This window comes from Somniosus microcephalus, chromosome 3 (genome assembly GCF_052327205.1).
Source record: "Somniosus microcephalus isolate GS21.2 chromosome 3, FLI_Smic_1.0, whole genome shotgun sequence".
In the NCBI taxonomy this organism is placed as follows: Eukaryota; Metazoa; Chordata; class Chondrichthyes; order Squaliformes; family Somniosidae; genus Somniosus; species Somniosus microcephalus.
The window spans coordinates 132,331,613-132,350,445 of NC_140989.1; the positions used below are offsets into that span (position 1 = coordinate 132,331,613).

The window sequence follows — 18,833 nt, forward strand, 5'->3', positions numbered from 1 at the left end:
CTCTCGTCCGCCAAAATTGCTCACTATTCCAGAATCATTCTGGAATGCAAACACAAACCCCGGTTTCTATTCTCCACTGCTAACCATCTTATTAAGCCCCTCGCCCCTGTCTCCTCCACCCTCACCTCCAACAACAAGTGTGAGGAGCTCATGGACTTCTTTGTCTCTAAGATTGAGACCATCCGTTCAGCTGCCTCTGCCACTTCCCTTCCTTCCCCTAATCCAGCAGGCCAAACGTCCTCTAAAGTTCCCCCCTGCCCTAGCCCTGAACTCACATCTTTCTCCAGTTTCTCTCCGATCTCCCCTCATGACCTCTCCGCACTCATCTTGTCCATAAGACCCACTTCCGGCTACCTCAACCCTATTCGCACCAAACTGCTGACCACCCAACTTCCTTTTCTGGCTCCCATGTTAGCTGACATTGTTAACGGTTCTCTCTCCTCAGGTACTGTCCCCCTCTCCCTCAAATCTGTCTTCATCACCCCTCTCTGCAAAAAACCAACCCTTGATCCCTCCGTCCTTGGAAACTACTGCCGCATCTCCAACCTCCCTTTCCTTTCCAAAGTCTTTGAACATGTTGTTGCTTCCCAAATCCATGCCCATCTTTCCCACAACTCCATGTTTGAATCCCTCCAATCAGGTTTCTGTCCCTGCCACAATACCGAAACGGCTCTCATCAAAGTCACAAATGACATCCTTTGTGACTGTGACAAAGGTAAACTATCCCTCCTCGTCCTTCTTGACTTGTCTGCAGACTTTAACATGGTTGACCACTCCATCCTTCTCCAACGCCTCTCCACTGTCGTCCAGCTGGGTGGGACTGCACACGCCTGGTTCCGTTCTTATCTATCAAATCTTAGCCAGAGAATCACCTGCAATGGCTTCTCTTCCTGCTCCCACATCGGTACTTCTGGTATCCCCCAAGGATCTATCGTTGGCCCCCTCCTATTTCTCATCTACATGTTGCCCCTTGGCGACATCATCCAAAAACACAGCGTCAGTTTCCACATGTACGCTGATGACACCCAGCTCTCCCTTACCACCACTTCTCTCGACCCCTCCACAGTCTCTAAATTGACACACTGCTTGTCCGACATCCAGTTCTGGATGAGCAGAAATTTTCTCCAATTAAATGTTGGGAAGACCGAAGCCATTGTTTTCTGTCCCCTCCACAAACTCCGTTTCCTAGCCACTGACTCCATCCCTCTCCCTAACATCTGTCTGAGGCTGAACCACACTGTTCACAACCTTGGTGTCATATTTGACCCTGAAATGAGCTTCCGACCACATCCCCGCAGCATAACTAAGACTGGCTATTTCCACTTCCGTAACATCGCCCGTCTCCACCTTTGCCTCAGCTCATCTGCTGCTGAAACTCCCATCCATGCCTTTGTTACCTCTAGACTTGACTATTCCAATGCACTCCTGGCTGGCCTCCCACATTCTACCCTACGTAAACTTGAGGTGACCCAAAACTCGGCTGCCCGTGTCCTAACCCGCACCAAGTCCCGTTCACCCATCACCCCTGTGCTCGCTGACCTACATTGGCTCCCGGTTAAGCAACGCCTCGATTTCAAAATTCTCATCCTTGTTTTCAACTCCTTCCATGGCCTCACCCCTCCCTATCTCTGTAATCTCCTTCAGCCCCACAACTCCCCGAGATAACTGCGCTTTTCTAATTCTGCCCTCTTGAGCATCCCTGATTATAATCACTCACCCATTGGTGGCTGTGCCTTCTGTTGCCTAGGCCCTAAGCTCTGGAATTCCCTCCCTAAACCTCTCCACCTCTCTACCTCTCTATCCTCCTTTAAGACCTCTTTGACCAAGCTTTTGGTCATCTGCCCTAATTGCTCCTTATGTGGCTTGCTGTCAAACTTTCTGTCTTATAACACTCCTGTGGAGCGCCTTGGGACGTTTTACTATGTTAAAGGCTCCATATAAATACAAGTTGTTGTTGTTATGAATTCATGTTGCAGTTGTGGAATTATCAGCCAGGATTATCTTTTAAATGTTACAATCGGCTTTAGCATTCCTTGGATTAGAAAGGGAAAAATCAGCTTGGGACCCTGCTGCTGATTCTTACTCTCACTGTAAGATGTGTGTGCGTAAACATGATGGCAATTTTAACCCTACTCACTCAGCAGAAACCTGACAGGCGGGCGGGCAGTTAAAATCGCCCTGGCTCTTACCTGTCCGAAAGCCGCCATGATCCCAACATCTGCAACTTTAACCTGTTTTCCTGAGCAGGCAGCAAGGACACCCTCCCGGAGCCAACAAGGTCCTTCTTTACATATGCATGTTGCGACCCAATGACATCATTGAGACCCGACTGTAATTATAACTCAAGCCTCAGCGGGGAATCCACCTGGAGTTAAAATCGGGGCCGATGAGCAATGTTCCCCGTAAGCTACACTGCTTCCTGCATGGCCCATTCAAATTTTTGCGTATGCACGGTATCTACAATGGAAAAGCCGGTGAGCGGCCTGTGCAGGACATTGCAGATGACCGCGTGGCCACGCAGCTTAGCAGGAACATTGCCGATGAGCCTTGGCAGCAATGCCTTCTTCAGTCAAGTAGCTTGCTGGAAAGTATGTGTGTGAATAACACAATGGGCCATAATTTGCAGCTGTTGAATCCGTGATTCTTAAAGTATGGTGTTTTCCAATAACTAGACGGAGGCTGTAAATTAACAACCAACAGGTGTTTACTGGAGGAGGGTAGTCTAAAGACTAACAGTACAGAGGCATGCTCAAAGCTTATATACAGGTGTGGTCACTGCCGGTACTACAGTATACAGGAGCTGTAAAAGTAGTTCTCTCTTAAAGGTACATACACTACAATTCTTCCCCTTTTAGATTAACAGTACCCATAACATTCAAATAATAGTTAACACTTTAACATGCATATTAAACTGAAATAGTCCATTTATAGATTCAGTCTTTGGGGCGGCTTCCTGATCCTTTCTGGATAGCACCTTTCCTGAGTGTCTTGTTCTTGGTGCGGAGGCGATTCTGGCCCCCTTTCGTCGGTTAGTTCATCAGTTTCCACTGCTACTGTTTCTGGGATAGATGATACCGGTATGTCGGGTTCATCCCCAGGTACGCGAGACATGGGGTTGACTCGTTCCTGTGACGCTAGGATCTGGTCGACATGGCGTCTCACAATGTTCTCCCTGACATCCACTGTGTACATTAGTGGCCCCTGCCGTGTGCATATCATTCCGGGTTGCCATTTCTCTGTTCGGTAGTCGCGGGCCAAGACTGGTTGTCCTACATTGAAGCTCCTTGTCGGCTTCTCATTGATATGCAGGAATTGCTTATCCTCAACATTTCTTCGCACATTTGGTCTGAGCAAATCCAAACGAGATCTCAACCTTCGGTTAAAGAAAATCATGGCTGGGGTCTGGTTGGTAACTGCATGTGTCACATTTCTGTAGGCTAACAGGAAGTTGTCCACCTTATGCTGTACTGGAATGTCACCATCGCACATGGCCCTTATTGCCTTTTTAAAGGTTTGTACGAACCTCTCAGCCAATCCATTTGTGGCTGGATGATACGGGGCGGATGTGTAATGCCTTACCCCATTCCTTCTCATAAATTTCCGAAATTCTTCGGACACAAACTGTGGTCCATTATCAGAGCAAATCTGCTCTGGCAAGCCGTTCCTGGCAAATATGGTCCGTAGGACTGCAATCGTTTTCTCTGTAGTGGCGGAGGACATTTTGATCACCTCAGGCCATTTCGAGTGCGCATCCACTGCTATTAAAAACATTGAGTCCATGAATGGACCAGCAAAATCAATATGCACCCATTGCCATGGAGAAGAGGGCCACTCCCATGGGTGTAGCGGGGCATGTGGTGGTGCATTTTGGACCTTCTGGCATCCTGAGCAGCTCTTTGTTAGGTCTTCGATTTGTTGATCGATCCCCGGCCACCACACATAAGCCCTAGCAAGGCTTTTCATTTTCACCCCTCCCAGATGGCCTTCGTGAAGCTCATTGAGCACTCTCTCCCTTAACTTGGGTGGAATTACCACTCGGGATCCACACATCAAGGTCCCCTGGCATACTGACAGCTGTTCTCTTCTGGATGAGAATGCTGGCAACACTGAGTCGCCATGTGTTGGCCATCCCTTCACCGTCAGATCATATACCCGAGACAGTGTCGGATCATTTTGGGTCTCCTTCTCTATATCCGCGTTAGTTACTGGCAAGCGTTCAATTATCGACGAATAAAATATTTCGATAGGGTCCACTGCTGGTGCTTCCTCCACAGTAGGCAGTGGCAGGCGTGATAGCCCATCAGCGTTTCCATGCTGTTTCGTGCCCTTATACTCTATTTCATATTGGTTCGCCCCTAGAAAAAGGGACCATCTTTGTAGCCGTTGTGCAGTCATCACCGGAACGCCCTTCTTTGGATTAAAGATGGAGACAAGTGGTTGGTGGTCAGTCAGAAAGGTGAACTTCTGCCTATGCAGATAGTGGTTGAATTTTTTTACTCCCCATACTAGGCTGAGTGCCTCCCTGTCAATCTGGGCATAGTTGCGCTCGGCTGAGGTTAGCGACCGAGACGCAAAGGCTACTAGCCTCGCCAACCCGTCTGGGAATTTGTGCGAAAGCACCGCTCCAATACCATAGGGTGATGCATCGCACGCCAACCGAATTGGTAGTGCTGGGTTGAAATGGGCCAATACCTCTTTTGATGTGATCAATTCTTTGCACTTCTGGAAAGCTCGTTTACATTCGTCATTCCACTTCCATGGTACCCCCGTTTGCAGTAGGGTGTTCAGTGGGTGTAATACTGTAGACAAATTTGGTAAGAACTTATGGTAGTAGTTCACCAGCCCGAGGAACGACCTCAGTTGTGACACATTTTCCGGTGCTGGAGCCTTGACTACTGCCTCAATCTTTTCAGGGGACTTATGTAACTCCTCTTCATCAATAACGTGGCCACAATACGAGATCTGCTTCTGGAAAAACTTGCACTTGTGGCGATTAGCTCACCGCCCATATTCCTTTAATCTAGTGAGCACCTTCTCCAGGTTGGCGAGGTGATCACTGTCATTTTCGCCCGTGACCAGGATGTCGTCCAAATAACACTGGGTCCCTGGAATCCCTTGCAGGACTTGATCCATTGCCCTTTGCCAAATAGCCGGAGCCGATGCTACCCCGAACACCAGCCGGTTGTATTGGTAGAGACCTTTATGAGTGTTGATCGTGAGGTATTGTTTCGAGGCTTCTTCTACCTCCATTTGCAGGTACGCCTGGGCCAGATCAATCTTAGTGAAGCGTTTACCTCCAGATAGTGAGGCAAAAATATCCTCAATCCGTGGAAGCGGATATTGCACCGCGTGAAGGACTGGGTTCACTGTCATCTTAAAATCCCCACAGATGCGGACCTTCTTTGGTTCCCCAGGCGTATTACTCAATGACCTCTTCATTACAGGAACGATGGTGTAGCCCACTCGCTCCAGTCCACTTTGGACAGTACTCCTGAACGTTCCAAACCTTCCAGCTCTGCTTCGACGGCTGGTCGGATCGCATAAGGTACTGGTCTGGCCTTAAAAAACTTTGGGCTTGCATTTTCCTCTAATTTAATTGTCGCTGTTATGCCTTTTAGTGTTCCGAGTCCCTCCTGGAACACTTCTTGTGCGTCAGTTAGCATTTTTGACATTCGTCCAGGTGTGACGTCGTCATCCTTTTTGGCCTCAACCTTCAGTGCCTGTATGGAATGCCAATCTAATTGTATCTTCCGGATCCATTCACGTTCTAGTAGTGGTGGTCCTCCATCTGGCAATACATATAGGTCCATTTTGGGTATTTCCTGGCCTTTGTACGTTCACCCTTATTTTTCCTTTGGGGTAGACTTTTTGCCCCGTGTACGTCTTCAAGACAATCTCTGTAGCTTTCAAGGGTATATGTGAAAATAGCCGCTTGTAGTCCCTTCGGTTTATGACTGTTAGGGTTGATCCTGTGTCCAATTCCATTTTCACTTGGACTCCGTCTAGCTTGAGCGTGACCCAGATAGTCTGGTGATCCTCCATTTTGATTACCTTATGTAGTTTCAGACAACCCAGCTCCTTGCTTCCGGAGTCTGTATCAAGAAGAACTGTCAAACTCATGAAAACTCCGGGCGCCCAAAACAGTACATAACGTTAAAATAATTTTTTTTTTAAATCACACTAGTTAAATCAACTAGAAATAACATTAAATAACCATTTTAAACAATAATTTTAATTTTTGAAACAAATAATTTTATAAAAAATCGGAGCTAAAAATACACTTACCTTACTGTAAAGTATTTAAAAATAATAAACCTGTGGAAAAAATGTTCTAATTTTAATTAATTGACTACTTACCTTTTAAAATGAAGTCCTTACGTCTGCTTTTTTAAAGTGTAAAAAGTGGAGGCCTTCACGCACGGGCAAACCTGTCAAAAAAAAGGAAGTTCAACACGCACGCGCACACGCTGCCTCATACATCGCACGCGTTTCACCTCTTAACCCCTGCTTTCAGGGGACCGGAAGTGCCGTTTTCCCGCGCATGCGCTGTGCATGCAAGAAACCAACACTTCCATCGGGTCCACGCGTGAGTACCCCGTGTGTACTCATGCGTTGAGACCCGAATTACTGGGCCGTTAAATATTTAATTAAATGGCATTTTAATAAATTTTAAATATGTAATTTTTTAAAACTTATTTGATGTGTACATGTATTTTTGGGGGTATTCCCTGTAGTGTATGTGCTTTAAGTCAGAACTACTTTTTACAGCTCCTGTATACTGTAGTACCGGCAGTGACCACACTGGTATATAAGCTGTGCGCATGCCTCTGTACCCCAGTCTAGAGATTACCCTCCTCCAGTAAAGACCTGTTATTTGTTTATGTACAGCATCCGTGTAGTTATTTATCCACTGAACCACGGATCTAACAGTGGCAACGAGTGTTGATGCGAATCTACCTGCAACATAAAAAAAAAATAGTCAAGTCCAGGAACACAGGCGTCGACCGCGAGCAACCGCCCAGCAGTCAGGCAGAGATCCAACTTCGCTGGGGAGGCTGTGGAGAGCCGGGCTTGGTTCCCCAGCCACAACGAGCAGTAAGAGACCGACGACAGGTCCAGAGCAGACCCTTCCCGAGCAGAGGCGGCTGGAGCCGACCGACGGCAGAGAGAGAGAGCCGGGCAGCGTCGACGGGGTAAGAAAGAGGGTGAAGAGAGCAGGGCGCAGCCGGGGGTTGGTCACCGAGCGGCGTCGAGGAAAAATACTGCAAACCGGAGAGAGAGGGTAAGAAACAGCCGGGTTCTAGACTGAGCGGCGTCGACAAATATCAAGAGAAGAACACGCAGAGCACAGCCAGGGATCACGGGCTGATCAGGGTCCGCGGGGCGAAGCAAGGGGAGATGCCATTGAGCCGCGGAGAAGCAGGGAGAGCGCGGGAGACGCCATTGAGCCGCGGAGAAGAAGGAAGAGCGCGGGAGACGCCATTTTGCGAAGCCGCAGCGGAGAAGACGGGCGAGCGCGGGAAGGAAGGAAAGCGCGGGAGACGCCATTTTGTGCCAGCGGAGAAGAAGGGGAAGCGCGGGAGGCGCCATTGGTGATAGTTAACACACAACCAAGGATGCCGAAGAGTGGCAGTATCTCTACATTCAACAATGAAGTCGAAGATTGGGCGACATATGTGGAATGTATTGAGGTGTACTGCAGGGCGAATGAAGTGCCAGATGCTAATAAAGCACTGGTTCTGTTAAATTCCATGGGTGCAAAAACTTATGAGTTACTGCGAAATCTAATAACCCCAGAGAAGCCGGTAAACAAGAATTTTGAAAGCATAGTAGAAATCCTACAGGACCACTTAAACCCCACACCGCTGCTGATAGCAGAACGATTTAAGTTCCATAAAAGGAACCAACACAAAGACGAAAGCAATGCTGAGTACCTAACGGAACTGTGCAAACTATCGAAATACTGCCAGTTTGGAGCGTGACTAGCAGACACGTTAAGGGACAAGTTTGTGTGTGGGCTACAAAGTGAAGGAACCCAGAAACGGCTTCTATCAGAAAAGGACCTAACGCTGGATAAAGCTTTCAGTATGGCAGTATCACACGGAGCAGCCGCAAGCGGCGCTGCAGAGATACAACGGAGACCGCAAGAATATGGCACCAACGAAATGACCTATGGAACAGGGAAGTGCTATCGCTGCGGCAGAACAACACATGACCAGAAAGATTGTTGGTTCAAGGACCAAGTGTGCAGACAGTGTGGGAAAGCAGGACACATAGCAAGAGTCTGCAGGTCTGGGAAGAAAACCAACAGTAAGAAATCTCCACAGGAGAAGTACAAAAAGGTACACCAGATGATGGACAGTGGTTCAGACGAACAGAAAAGTGACACAGACTCCGGAAGCAAGGAGCTGGGTTGTCTGAAACTACATAATGTAACCGAAATGGAGGATCACCAGACTATCTGGGTTACACTCAAGATAGACGGAGTCCAAGTGGAAATGGAATTGGACACAGGGTCAGCTCTAACAGTCATAAATCAAAGAGACTACAAGCGGCTATTTTCACACATACCCTTGAAAGCTACAGAGATTGTCTTGAAGACGTATACAGGGCAAAAAGTCTACCCCAAAGGGAAAATAAGGGTGAAAGTGACATATAAAGGTCAGGAAATACCTAAAATGGATATATATGTATTGCCAAATGGAGGACCATCACTGCTAGGACGTGAATGGATCTGGAAGATACATTTAGATTGGCATTCCATACGGGCACTGAAGGTGGAGGCCAAAAAGGATGATGACATCACACCTGGACGACTGTCAAAAATGCTAACTGACGCAAAAGAAGTGTTCCAGGAGGGACTAGGAACACTAAAAGGAATAACAGCAACAATTAAAATAGAGGATAATGCAAGCCCAAAGTTTCTGAAGGCCAGACCAGTGCCTTATGCGATCAGACCAGCGGTTGAAGCAGAGCTGGAAGGGTTGGAACGTTCAGGAGTACTGTCCAAAGTGGACTGGAGTGAGTGGGCTACACCCATCGTTCCTGTAATGAAGAGGTCGTTGAGTAATACGCCTGGGGATCCAAAGAAGGTCCGCATCTGTGGGGATTTTAAGGTGACAGTGAACCCAGTCCTTCACATGGTGCAATATCCGCTTCCACGAATTGAGGATATTTTCGCCTCGCTATCTGGTGGTAAACGCTTCGCCAAAATTGATTTAGCCCAGGCGTACTTGCAAATGGAGGTAGAAGAAGCTTCGAAACATTACCTTACGATCAACATCCATAAAGGTCTCTATCAATACAACCGGCTGGTGTTTGGAGTAGCCTCGGCTCCGGCTATCTGGCAAAGGGCGATGGATCAGGTCCTGCAAGGGATTCCAGGGACCCAGTGTTATTTGGACGACATCTTGGTCACGGGCGAAAATGACGGTGATCACCTCGCTAACTTGGAGAAGGTGCTCGCCAGATTAAAGGAATATGGGCTACGAGCTAATCGCCACAAGTGCGAGTTTTTCCAGAAACAGATCTCGTATTGCGGCCACGTCATCGATGAAGAGGGGTTACATAAGTCCCCTGACAAGATTGAGGCAGTAGTCAAGTTTCCAGCACCGGAAAATGTGTCACAACTGAGGTCGTTCCTCGGGCTGGTAAACTATTACCACAAGTTCTTACTAAATTTGTCTACGGTATTACACCCGCTGAACACCCTACTGCAAACGGGTACCATGGAAGTGGGATGACGAACGTAGACGAGCTTTCCAGAAGTGTAAAGAATTGATCACACCAAAAGAGGTGTTGGCCCATTTCAACCCAGCACTACCAATTCGTTTGGCATGTGATGCATCACCCTATGGCATTGGAGCGGTGCTGTCGCACAAATTCTCAGACGGGTTGGAGAGGCCAGTACCCTTTGCGTCTCGGTCACTAACCTCAGCTGAGCGCAACTACGCCCAGATTGACAGGGAGGCCCTCAGCCTAGTATGGGGAGTAAAAAAATTCAACCACTATCTGCATGGGCAGAAGTTCACCTTGCTGACTGACCACCAACCACTTGTCTCCATCTTTAATCCTAAGAAGGGCGTGCCAGTAATGACTGCACAGCGGTTACAAAGATGGTCCCTGTTTCTAGGGTGAATCAATATGAAATAGAATATAAAGGCACGAGACAGCATGGGAACGCTGATGGGCTATCGCGCCTGCCACTGCCTACTGCGGAGGAAGCACCAGCAGTGGACCCTATCGAGATATTTTATTCGTCGATAATTGAACGATTGCCAGTAACAAACGCGGATATAGAGAAGGAGACCCGCAATGATCCGACGCTGTCACGGGTATATGAATTGACGGTGAGGGGATGGCCAACACATGGCGACTCACTGTTGTCAGCATTCTCATCCAGAAGAGAACAGCTGTCAGTATGCCAGGGGACAGTGATGTGTGGATCCAGAGTGGTGATTCCACCCAAGTTAAGGGAGATAGTGCTAAATGAGCTACATGAAGGTCATCTGGGGGGAGTGAAAATGAAAAGCCTAGCTAGGGCTTATGTGTGGTGGCCGGGAATCGATCAACAAATCGAAGACCTAACTAAGAGCTGCTTAGGATGCCAGAAGGTCCAAAATGCACCACCTACACCCATGGGAGTGGCCCTCCTCTCCATGGCAACGGGTGCACATTGATTTCGCTGGTCCATTCATGGACTCAATGTTCTTAATAGCAGTGGATGCTCATTCAAAGTGGCCTGAGGTGATAAAGATGTCTTCAACCACTACAGAGAAAACGATTGCAGTCCTACGGACCATATTTGCCAGAAGCGGTTTGCCAGAGCAGATCTGCTCTGATAATGGACCACAGTTTGTGTCTGATGAGTTCCAAAAATTCATGAAAAGGAATGGGGTAAGGCATTTCACATCCGCCCCGTATCATCCAGCCACCAATGGATTGGCTGAGAGCTTCGTACAAACCTTTAAGAAGGCGATAAAGGCCATGTGCGACGAGGAAATTCCACTACAGCATAAGATGGACAATTTCTTATTAGCCTAACGAAACGCGACACATGCAGTTACCAACCAGACCCCGGCCATGATGTTCTTTAACCGAAGGTTGAGATCTCGTCTGGACTTGCTCGGACCAAATGTGCGAAGAAATGTTGAGGACAAACAATTCCAGCACATCAACGAGAAGCCGACAAGGAGCTTCAATGTAGGGCAACCAGTCTTGGCCCGGGACTATCGAACAGAGAAGTGGCAGCCCGGAATGATATGTACAAGGCAGGGGCCTTTAATGTACACAGTGGATGTCGGGGAGAACATTGTGAGACGCCACGTCGATCAGATCTTAGCATCACAGGAATGCATCAACCCCATGTCTCGAGTACCTGGGGATGAACCCGACATACTGGTAGCATCTACTTCAGACCCAGTAGCAGTGGAACCCGATGAACTACCCGATAAAAGGAGGTCAGAATCGCCTCTGCACCAAGAACAAGAACCTCCGGAAAGGCGCTATCCCGAAAGGGTCAGGAAGCCGCCCCAAAGACTGAATCTATAAATGGACTTTTGTTATTGAATGTACATGTAAAAATGTAATTGTTATTTGAATATTAAGGGGGTATTATTAATCTAAAAAGGGAGGAATTGTAGTGTATGTGCTTTAAGTCAGAACTACTTTTTACAGCTCCTGTATACTGTAGTACCGGCAGTGACCACACCGGTATATAAGCTGTGCGCATGCCTCTGTACCCCAGTCTAGAGATTACCCTCCTCCAGTAAAGACCTATTATTTGTTTATGTACAGCATCCGTGTAATTATTTATCCACTGAACCACGGATCTAACATTCCCAATCATGATTATGGGGTTTCCGTACATTCTGTTTTTTGTTGGGCCGGCCCACGTAATCCCAGGGATGCTTGCAAACTGCGTGTGCCCCTGAGATATGTGGGCCTCTACCCGCGGGTACCTAGAGAGGCCCAGGACTGCGAGGCTCCGTACCTCCCAGACCACCAGGTATGCGGGCATTTTATTTGTGGATCGGAGGCGTTTCCCCGCGGGAAGCCCCCGACCACAAATTCAGGGCCAATAATTTAGCCAGAGAGGAAATAAATCTCTTTCAAGTGGAAATCATAGTTCTTCCGTACCAGGCATGTGTTAGTTATCCAGCTTCCCTGTTAAATTTTCTTGGTTTTATTTTTTGTTTTTTACTGGGATGGTCTATGCTGCTTTTCTTGCCAAATACTGACCTATCAATAATCTTATTAAAAATGATTTCTAACTTGTGTTCAGTACACTTTGCTATTATAAAGAGACTGGCTTAATGGGCTCTAATTTTAGAAATCTTCCCTCCGTTTAGTGCTTTGTACCTCTCTATGAAGGACCCTGAGACGGGAGTAAAAGAATTGAAATTGCAAAAAGAAAAGAAAATCTTCAATCATTGCTTTGCAGGTGAATATGAAACAATATGAATGTTTTCTTCTCTGAGGAAGTGTCATTGAGGGAACTACACAATGCCTTACCTTCTCATCAGCAGGCTATAACCTCAAGTACCAGGACTCGCTGTCACTTTGGCTCATAGACTTCAGTGTGGAGTTTGCACATTCTCCCCGTGTTTGTGTGGGTTTTCTCCGGGTGCTCCGGTTTCCTCCCGCAGTCCAAAAGATGTGCAGGTTAGGTTGATTGGCTATGATAAATTGACCCTTAGTATTAGGGGGATTAAATACGTGGGGATAGGGTGGGATATGTGTTGGTGTAGGGGTTAAGGGGATCGGGTGGGATATGTGTCGGTGCAGGCTCGATGGGCCGAAATGGCCTCTATCTGCATTGTGGGGTTTCTGTGAATTCTGTGAGTTGCATGAGCTCCATCAGTTCTCTCAATAGAGTCACCAAGTAGACTAAACAGAACAAAATACCACAACAACATCTTGCATTTATATAGCACTTTTAACATAGCAAAATGTCCCAAGGCACTTAGCAAGAGCGTTATCAATACAAATTTGACACCGAGCCACAGAAGGAGCTATCAAGTCAGATAACCAAAAGCTTGGACAAAGAGGTAGGGGACAAAATTGGGTCGCGCCCCCCTTGGGGCGCTAACTTTGCCAGGGCGCTACTTTTAGTGCCCCGAAAAAGTTAGCACCACCGCGCCCGAAGTTCACCGGTAGCGCCCCAAGAGGGAGGTGGGGCGCTACTGGAAATGCTCTCCCTCCCTCTTGGGGTGCTGGGAGTGAATATCGCGCCACTACGTTCCGCGATACTGCAGGCCTTCCTCCCCTTATTAAAGGGGAGGGGCCTAGCGCAACGCGACTCGGGGCCCAGTTGGGCCACCAGGGATCGGAGTGCCAGCAAAAGAGCCCGGCACTCAAGAAAACAGGGAACTACAGGCCAGTTAGCCTGACATCAGTCGTTGGGAAAATGCTGGAATCCGTTATTAAGGAAGTGGTAATGGGGCACTTAGAAAATCATACTATGATTAGGCAGATCAACATGGTTTTATGAAAGGGAAATCATGTTTAACACATTTATTAGAGTTTTTTGAGAATGTAACTAGCAGGGTAGATAAAGGGGAACCAGTGGATGTAGTATATTAGAATTTCCAAAAGGCTTCAATAAGGTGCCACATAAAAGGTTGCTGTGCAAGATAAGTACTCATGGGGTTGGGGGTAATATATTAACATGGATAGAGGATTGATTAACGGGCAGAAAACAGGGAGTAGGGATAAACGGGTCATTTTCCGGTTGGCAGGCTGTAACTAGTGGGGTGACGCAAGGATCAGTGCTTGGGCCTCAGCTATTTACAATCTATAATAATGACCTAGGTGAAGGGACCAAGTGTAATATATCCAAGTTTGCTGACGATACAAAGCTAGGTGGGAAAGTAAGCTGTGAGGAGGACACAAAGAGCCTGCTAAGGGATATAGACAGGTTAAGTGAGTGGACAATAAGGTAGCAGATGGAGTATAATGTGAGGAAATGTGAGGTTATTCACTTTCGTAAGAAGAATAGAAAAACAGAATCTTTTTTAAATGGTGAGAAACTCTTAAATGTTGGTGTTCAGAGAGATTTAGGTGTCCTCATACAGGAAACACAGAAAGTTAGCATGTAAGTACAGCAAGCAATTAGGAAGGCAAATGGCATCTTGGCCTTTATTGCAAGGGGGTTGGAGTACAAGAGTAAGGAAGTCTTACTACAATTGTACACGGCCTTGGTGAGACCACACCTGGCGTATTGTGCACAGTTTGGGTCTCCTTATCTGAGAAAGGACATACATGCCTTAGAGGCGGTGCAATGAAGGTTCACTAGATTGATTCCTGGGATGAGAGGGTTGCTCCATGAGGAGAGAGTGAATAGATTGGGCCTATACTCTCTGGAGTTTAGAAGAATGAAAGGTGATCACATTGAAACATATAGGGATGGATATTCTGACCCCCACGGGTGTGTACGAGGTGTGTACACACCTGTAGGGGCTTTGCAAGTGCCGGTTTCAGGCATGGGAAGCGCATGCGCTAAAACCCGGCACTTGTGATCTGTCAAGAATCCTCTTGACAGATCCTCCACCTGCCCAGGAGATGGGCCTCCGCGGTAAGTTTATTTTTAGCCTCGTAAAAAACTTTAATTATTTTTTTCAAAAATTAAATTTTTGTTTAAAATATATTTAATGTAATTTTAACTAATTTTAAGTACATGGGCCTAGAAATTAGGTTCGGGGGCTTGCCGCACGTGCAAGCCCCCGATGTGCACTTACCTGGCACGCTGACATTTCAATCCTGGCCCGCATTGCATTTCCTGTCACTGGCCCGCTTCAGGTCCTGCGTGCGTGACCCAGCGGCGTACTAAGTGCAATGAGCCGGCTGGGATCACGTGAGCACTGGGCAACCAATGGGAGGTTGCAAAAGTTCATTCATGAGTTTGATTGTAAGAACTGTCAAACTCATGAAAACTCCTGGCCCCAAAACACTACTTAAACTTGAAAGAAAATTTTTTAAAAATCGCACTACTTAAATGAACTATAAATAACTGTAAAAAACTATTTTAAACAATAATTTTAAATTTTGAAAAAAATTATTATATAAAAAATCGGGGCTAAAAATACACTTACCTTACTGTAAAGTCTTCAAAAATAATGAACCTGTGGAAAACTTTTCTAATTTTACTTAATAGACCACTTACCTGTTAAAAGTAAGTACTTACGGCTGCTTTTTTCACGCGTAAAAACCGGAGTCTTTTCCCCACGGGCAACTCTTCAAAAAAAAAGGGAAGTTCAGCGCGCACACGCTACCTGAAACCTTGCACGTGTTCCGCCTCTTAACCCCTTGGGTCAGAGGAGAGGAAATGCTGGTTTTCCCCGCATGCGCTGTGCATGCTGAAAACCGGCAATTCCTCCGGGCCCACACGTGAGTACCCCATCCGTACTCACGCGTTGGGACAGGAATTACTGGCCCATGATGTTTTTTTAAAATGTATTTAATGTTTAACTGTTTTTTAAGTGATCCCCATTCATACTTTTGACAAATCTATGCATAGAGACCTGTCAAAAGTGTGCAGAGGGATTCTCTTCTTTGATTGGTTCCCCATGGCCCACGTGATCCCAGGGACGCTTGCGAACCGCCTGCGCTCCTGGGATACCTGGGCCTCTGTGCGCGCAGACCAGGAGTAGCCCTGGATCGGAAGTCTCGGGACCAACGGAGCCAGCAGGTAAGTGCGTAGCTTTTTTCCGATCAGAGGCATCCGCCCGTAGGAAGCCTCCGATCGGAAAATCCGGCCCATAAGATTCTGAGGTGGATTGACAGGGTAGGTGCTGAGAGGTTGTTTCCCCTGGCTGGAGAGCCTAGAACTAGGGGTCATAGTCTCAGGATAAGGGGTTGGCCACTTAAGACTGAGATGAGGATGAATTTCTTCACTCAGATGTTTGTGAATCTTTGGAATTCTCTACCCCAGGGGGCTGTGAATGCAGAGTCTTTGAGTATATTTAAGGTTCAGATAGATAGATTTTTAGACACATGGGGAATCGAGGGATATGGAGATCGGGCAGGAAAGTGAAGTTGAGGTCGTAGATCAGCCATGATTTTATTGAATGGCGGAGCAGGCTCAAAGAGCCGTATGGCCTACTGCTGCTCCTAATTCTTAGGTTCTTATAAGACTCATGAGAAATACTTATTCTAGCTTCTTAATTAATGGAACCTCAATAATGTACAGAGATTGCCACAAATTCTAGAACTGGAGTCACGGACTCAAGCTTAGAAGAGAGAAGGTGAGCAAGGAGTTTAGGTTTAACGACTTTACACAGAAGCTGGTTTATGGGTGGAATGGCATGCCCATGGAGGCAGTGAAGGCAGATCGTGTGGAAACATTTGAGAGAATTGGATGGATATTTGAGGGCGTGGTGACTGAGAGGCATTAGTTTATGAGACCAGACACTTGTACTTGCCTACATCCCTGTCTCTCACAGTCATGAAAGAACTGCCACGAATTACTGTCCACTGTGACGTAGCTTTCATTTATTTACCTCGTGCATTTGGCAGAACGCAGTCCGCAATGGAACTGGAGGTTAAGGTTATGGCGACTGGACTAGCCACCCAGAAGTCATGAGTTCCAATCCCACCATGGTAAATTGTGAAATCGAATTCAATAAATCTCTCAAATTGTGGGTTGGCACTAGAAAAATAAATGGTCATGAGAAATGACAGATTGCTGCAAAAATCCAACTGGTTCACTAATGTCCTTCAGGGAAGGGGACCTGCCACCCCTACCTGGTCTGGGCTTGCACGTGACTCCAATATGTGGTTGGCTCTAAATGCTCCTGCAAAGTGGCTCCCACCACAATCTCAGGGGCAACTGGGGCCAGGCATTAAATGATGCCTTGCTAGCGTTGCCCATATCCTGAGAACAAATGATAATAGAAACAAAAAAAATCAAGTACTTTTTTTTCATTAATTTTAAATTATTATTGCAGGTGCTTCTGTGATTGACTGGTTGCTGTCAGCTAACTTTGTCAGGAATCGTCGAGAGGGGATCCTGCTGGCGGCTGCTCTCATCTGCGACGGGTACATTCAGCCAGCTGAGGATAAGGCCAAGGCGGCAGCTGAACAGATAGCTGAAAACTGCTTTATCGATGATTCCAACGCTTATTATTATTTTGTAAGTGGTAAAAATATGCCATGTGGCACAATATTTGTTTTATTTTATTTTCCATTTAGTGGTTCGTAACGTTTTATGAGGGGTCTGACAACAGTCTTTTTTCGTTAGGCAAGGGTGCAAAAGAGATTTCCTCGAAAGGTACCAGGGATGAGGGACTTCAGTTATGTGGAGTGACTGGAGAAGCTGGGGTTGTTCTCCTTACAGCAGAGAAGGTTAAGAGGAGATTTGATAGAGGTGTTCAAAATCATGAATGGTTTTCATAGAGTAAATAAGGAGAAACTGTTTCCAGTGGCAGGGTCAGTAACCAGAGGACACAGATTTAAGGTAATTGGCAAAAGAACCAGAGGAGACTTTTTTTTACACATTGAGTTGTTATGATCTGGAATCCACTGCCTGAAAGGGTGGTGGAAGCAGGTTCAATAGTAACATTCGAAAGAGAATTGTATAAATACTTGAAGGGGAAAAATGTACAGAGCTATGGGGAAGGAACAGGGGAGTGGGAATAATTGGATAGCTCGACCAAAGAGGTGCCGAATAGTCTCCTTCTGTGCTGTACCATTCTACAATTCTATGATTAAGGGTTACGGAACCCAGACAGGTAGATGGGGTTAAGATCTGGGGTAGATGGGGTACAGATCTGCCACAATCTAATTGAATAGCGGAACAGGCTTGAGGGGCTGAATGGCCTATGTCCTATGTCACTTGTCCTTTTTTAAAAACAGGGCAAGACTGTGCTTTTATATAATTTCACATTGTGGAGTAAATAGCTTTGCTTTTCTCCGTGACAGAGCTTTTGGATATTGTTTCCCAATTTTAAAAAGAAACTGGTTGGAATTATCTGAGGGTTGATAAATTCTTCACCTAACTTCGACTGGGTAAATAATTGTATTTTAGCCATTTTTGCAGTGTAGTCACTATATTGTAATATAGGAAACACACCAGCCAATTTGCGCACAGCAAGGTCCCGCAAACAGCAATGAGATAAATGATTAGATGAGCTTTTTTTTAAGTGATGTTGGTTGGGGGATAAATGCTACCTAGGACATCGGGAAAACGCCCCTGGTTTTCTTCAAATTATGTCATAAGATCTTTGACATTCAGCTGGAAAGGCAGACGGTGCCTCATTTTAACATCTCTTCCAAAAGGTGGCACCTCTGACAGTGCAGCACTCCCTCAGTGCTCAGCATTTTTAACATAGAAAACCCCCCCAAGGTGCCTCACAGAAACATAATCAGACAAGCCCACTACATTGTTCTTGTAGTGTATGTAACCTGTACCACCTTAAGAGGATACCTTAAGGTGATGGACTACTTTTTGATGGCTCCTGTACATTATAGTACCGGTGGTGACCACACCAGTATATAAACCCTGCGGAGCAAAGTGTATCTCAGTTCAGCCCTGAGCCTCAATCACTAAGAGTCTTCAGTGCATTTCTGGCTGTCTCAGTCAGCAGGAGGAGAAGGAGCAGCCAAACCAAGAGAGTGGAGAGTAGAAAGTGGTGGTCTCCTGACCAGGAAGAGGAGGAGAACGATAGACCACCACCTCCACCTCCTCCACCATCATCACAGCAACTGAGGTGCCTGGAGAGATAGGACAGAGGAGGAGAAGGAGAAAGGAGGCCAGCAACAACACCAACCAGGGGAGAGGCCTTTCCATTACTGCCTCCCCAAATTGGCCTCCACTTCAGGAGAGGGAGAGAGGG

At 46.7% G+C, this 18,833-nt stretch overlaps 1 protein-coding gene across 1 annotated transcript in view; it reads left to right on the forward strand.

Annotated features, from left to right (window-relative positions):
• plek (pleckstrin) overlaps positions 1-18,833 on the forward strand; it is a 77,536-nt gene that overhangs the window by 8,915 nt on the left and 49,788 nt on the right. Inside the window, exons 3-4 of the mRNA XM_085981631.1 lie at positions 12,351-12,442; positions 16,947-17,131. Coding sequence (XP_085837757.1) covers positions 12,351-12,442; positions 16,947-17,131 — 277 coding nt within the window. The remainder of the gene's footprint in view (positions 1-12,350; positions 12,443-16,946; positions 17,132-18,833) is intronic.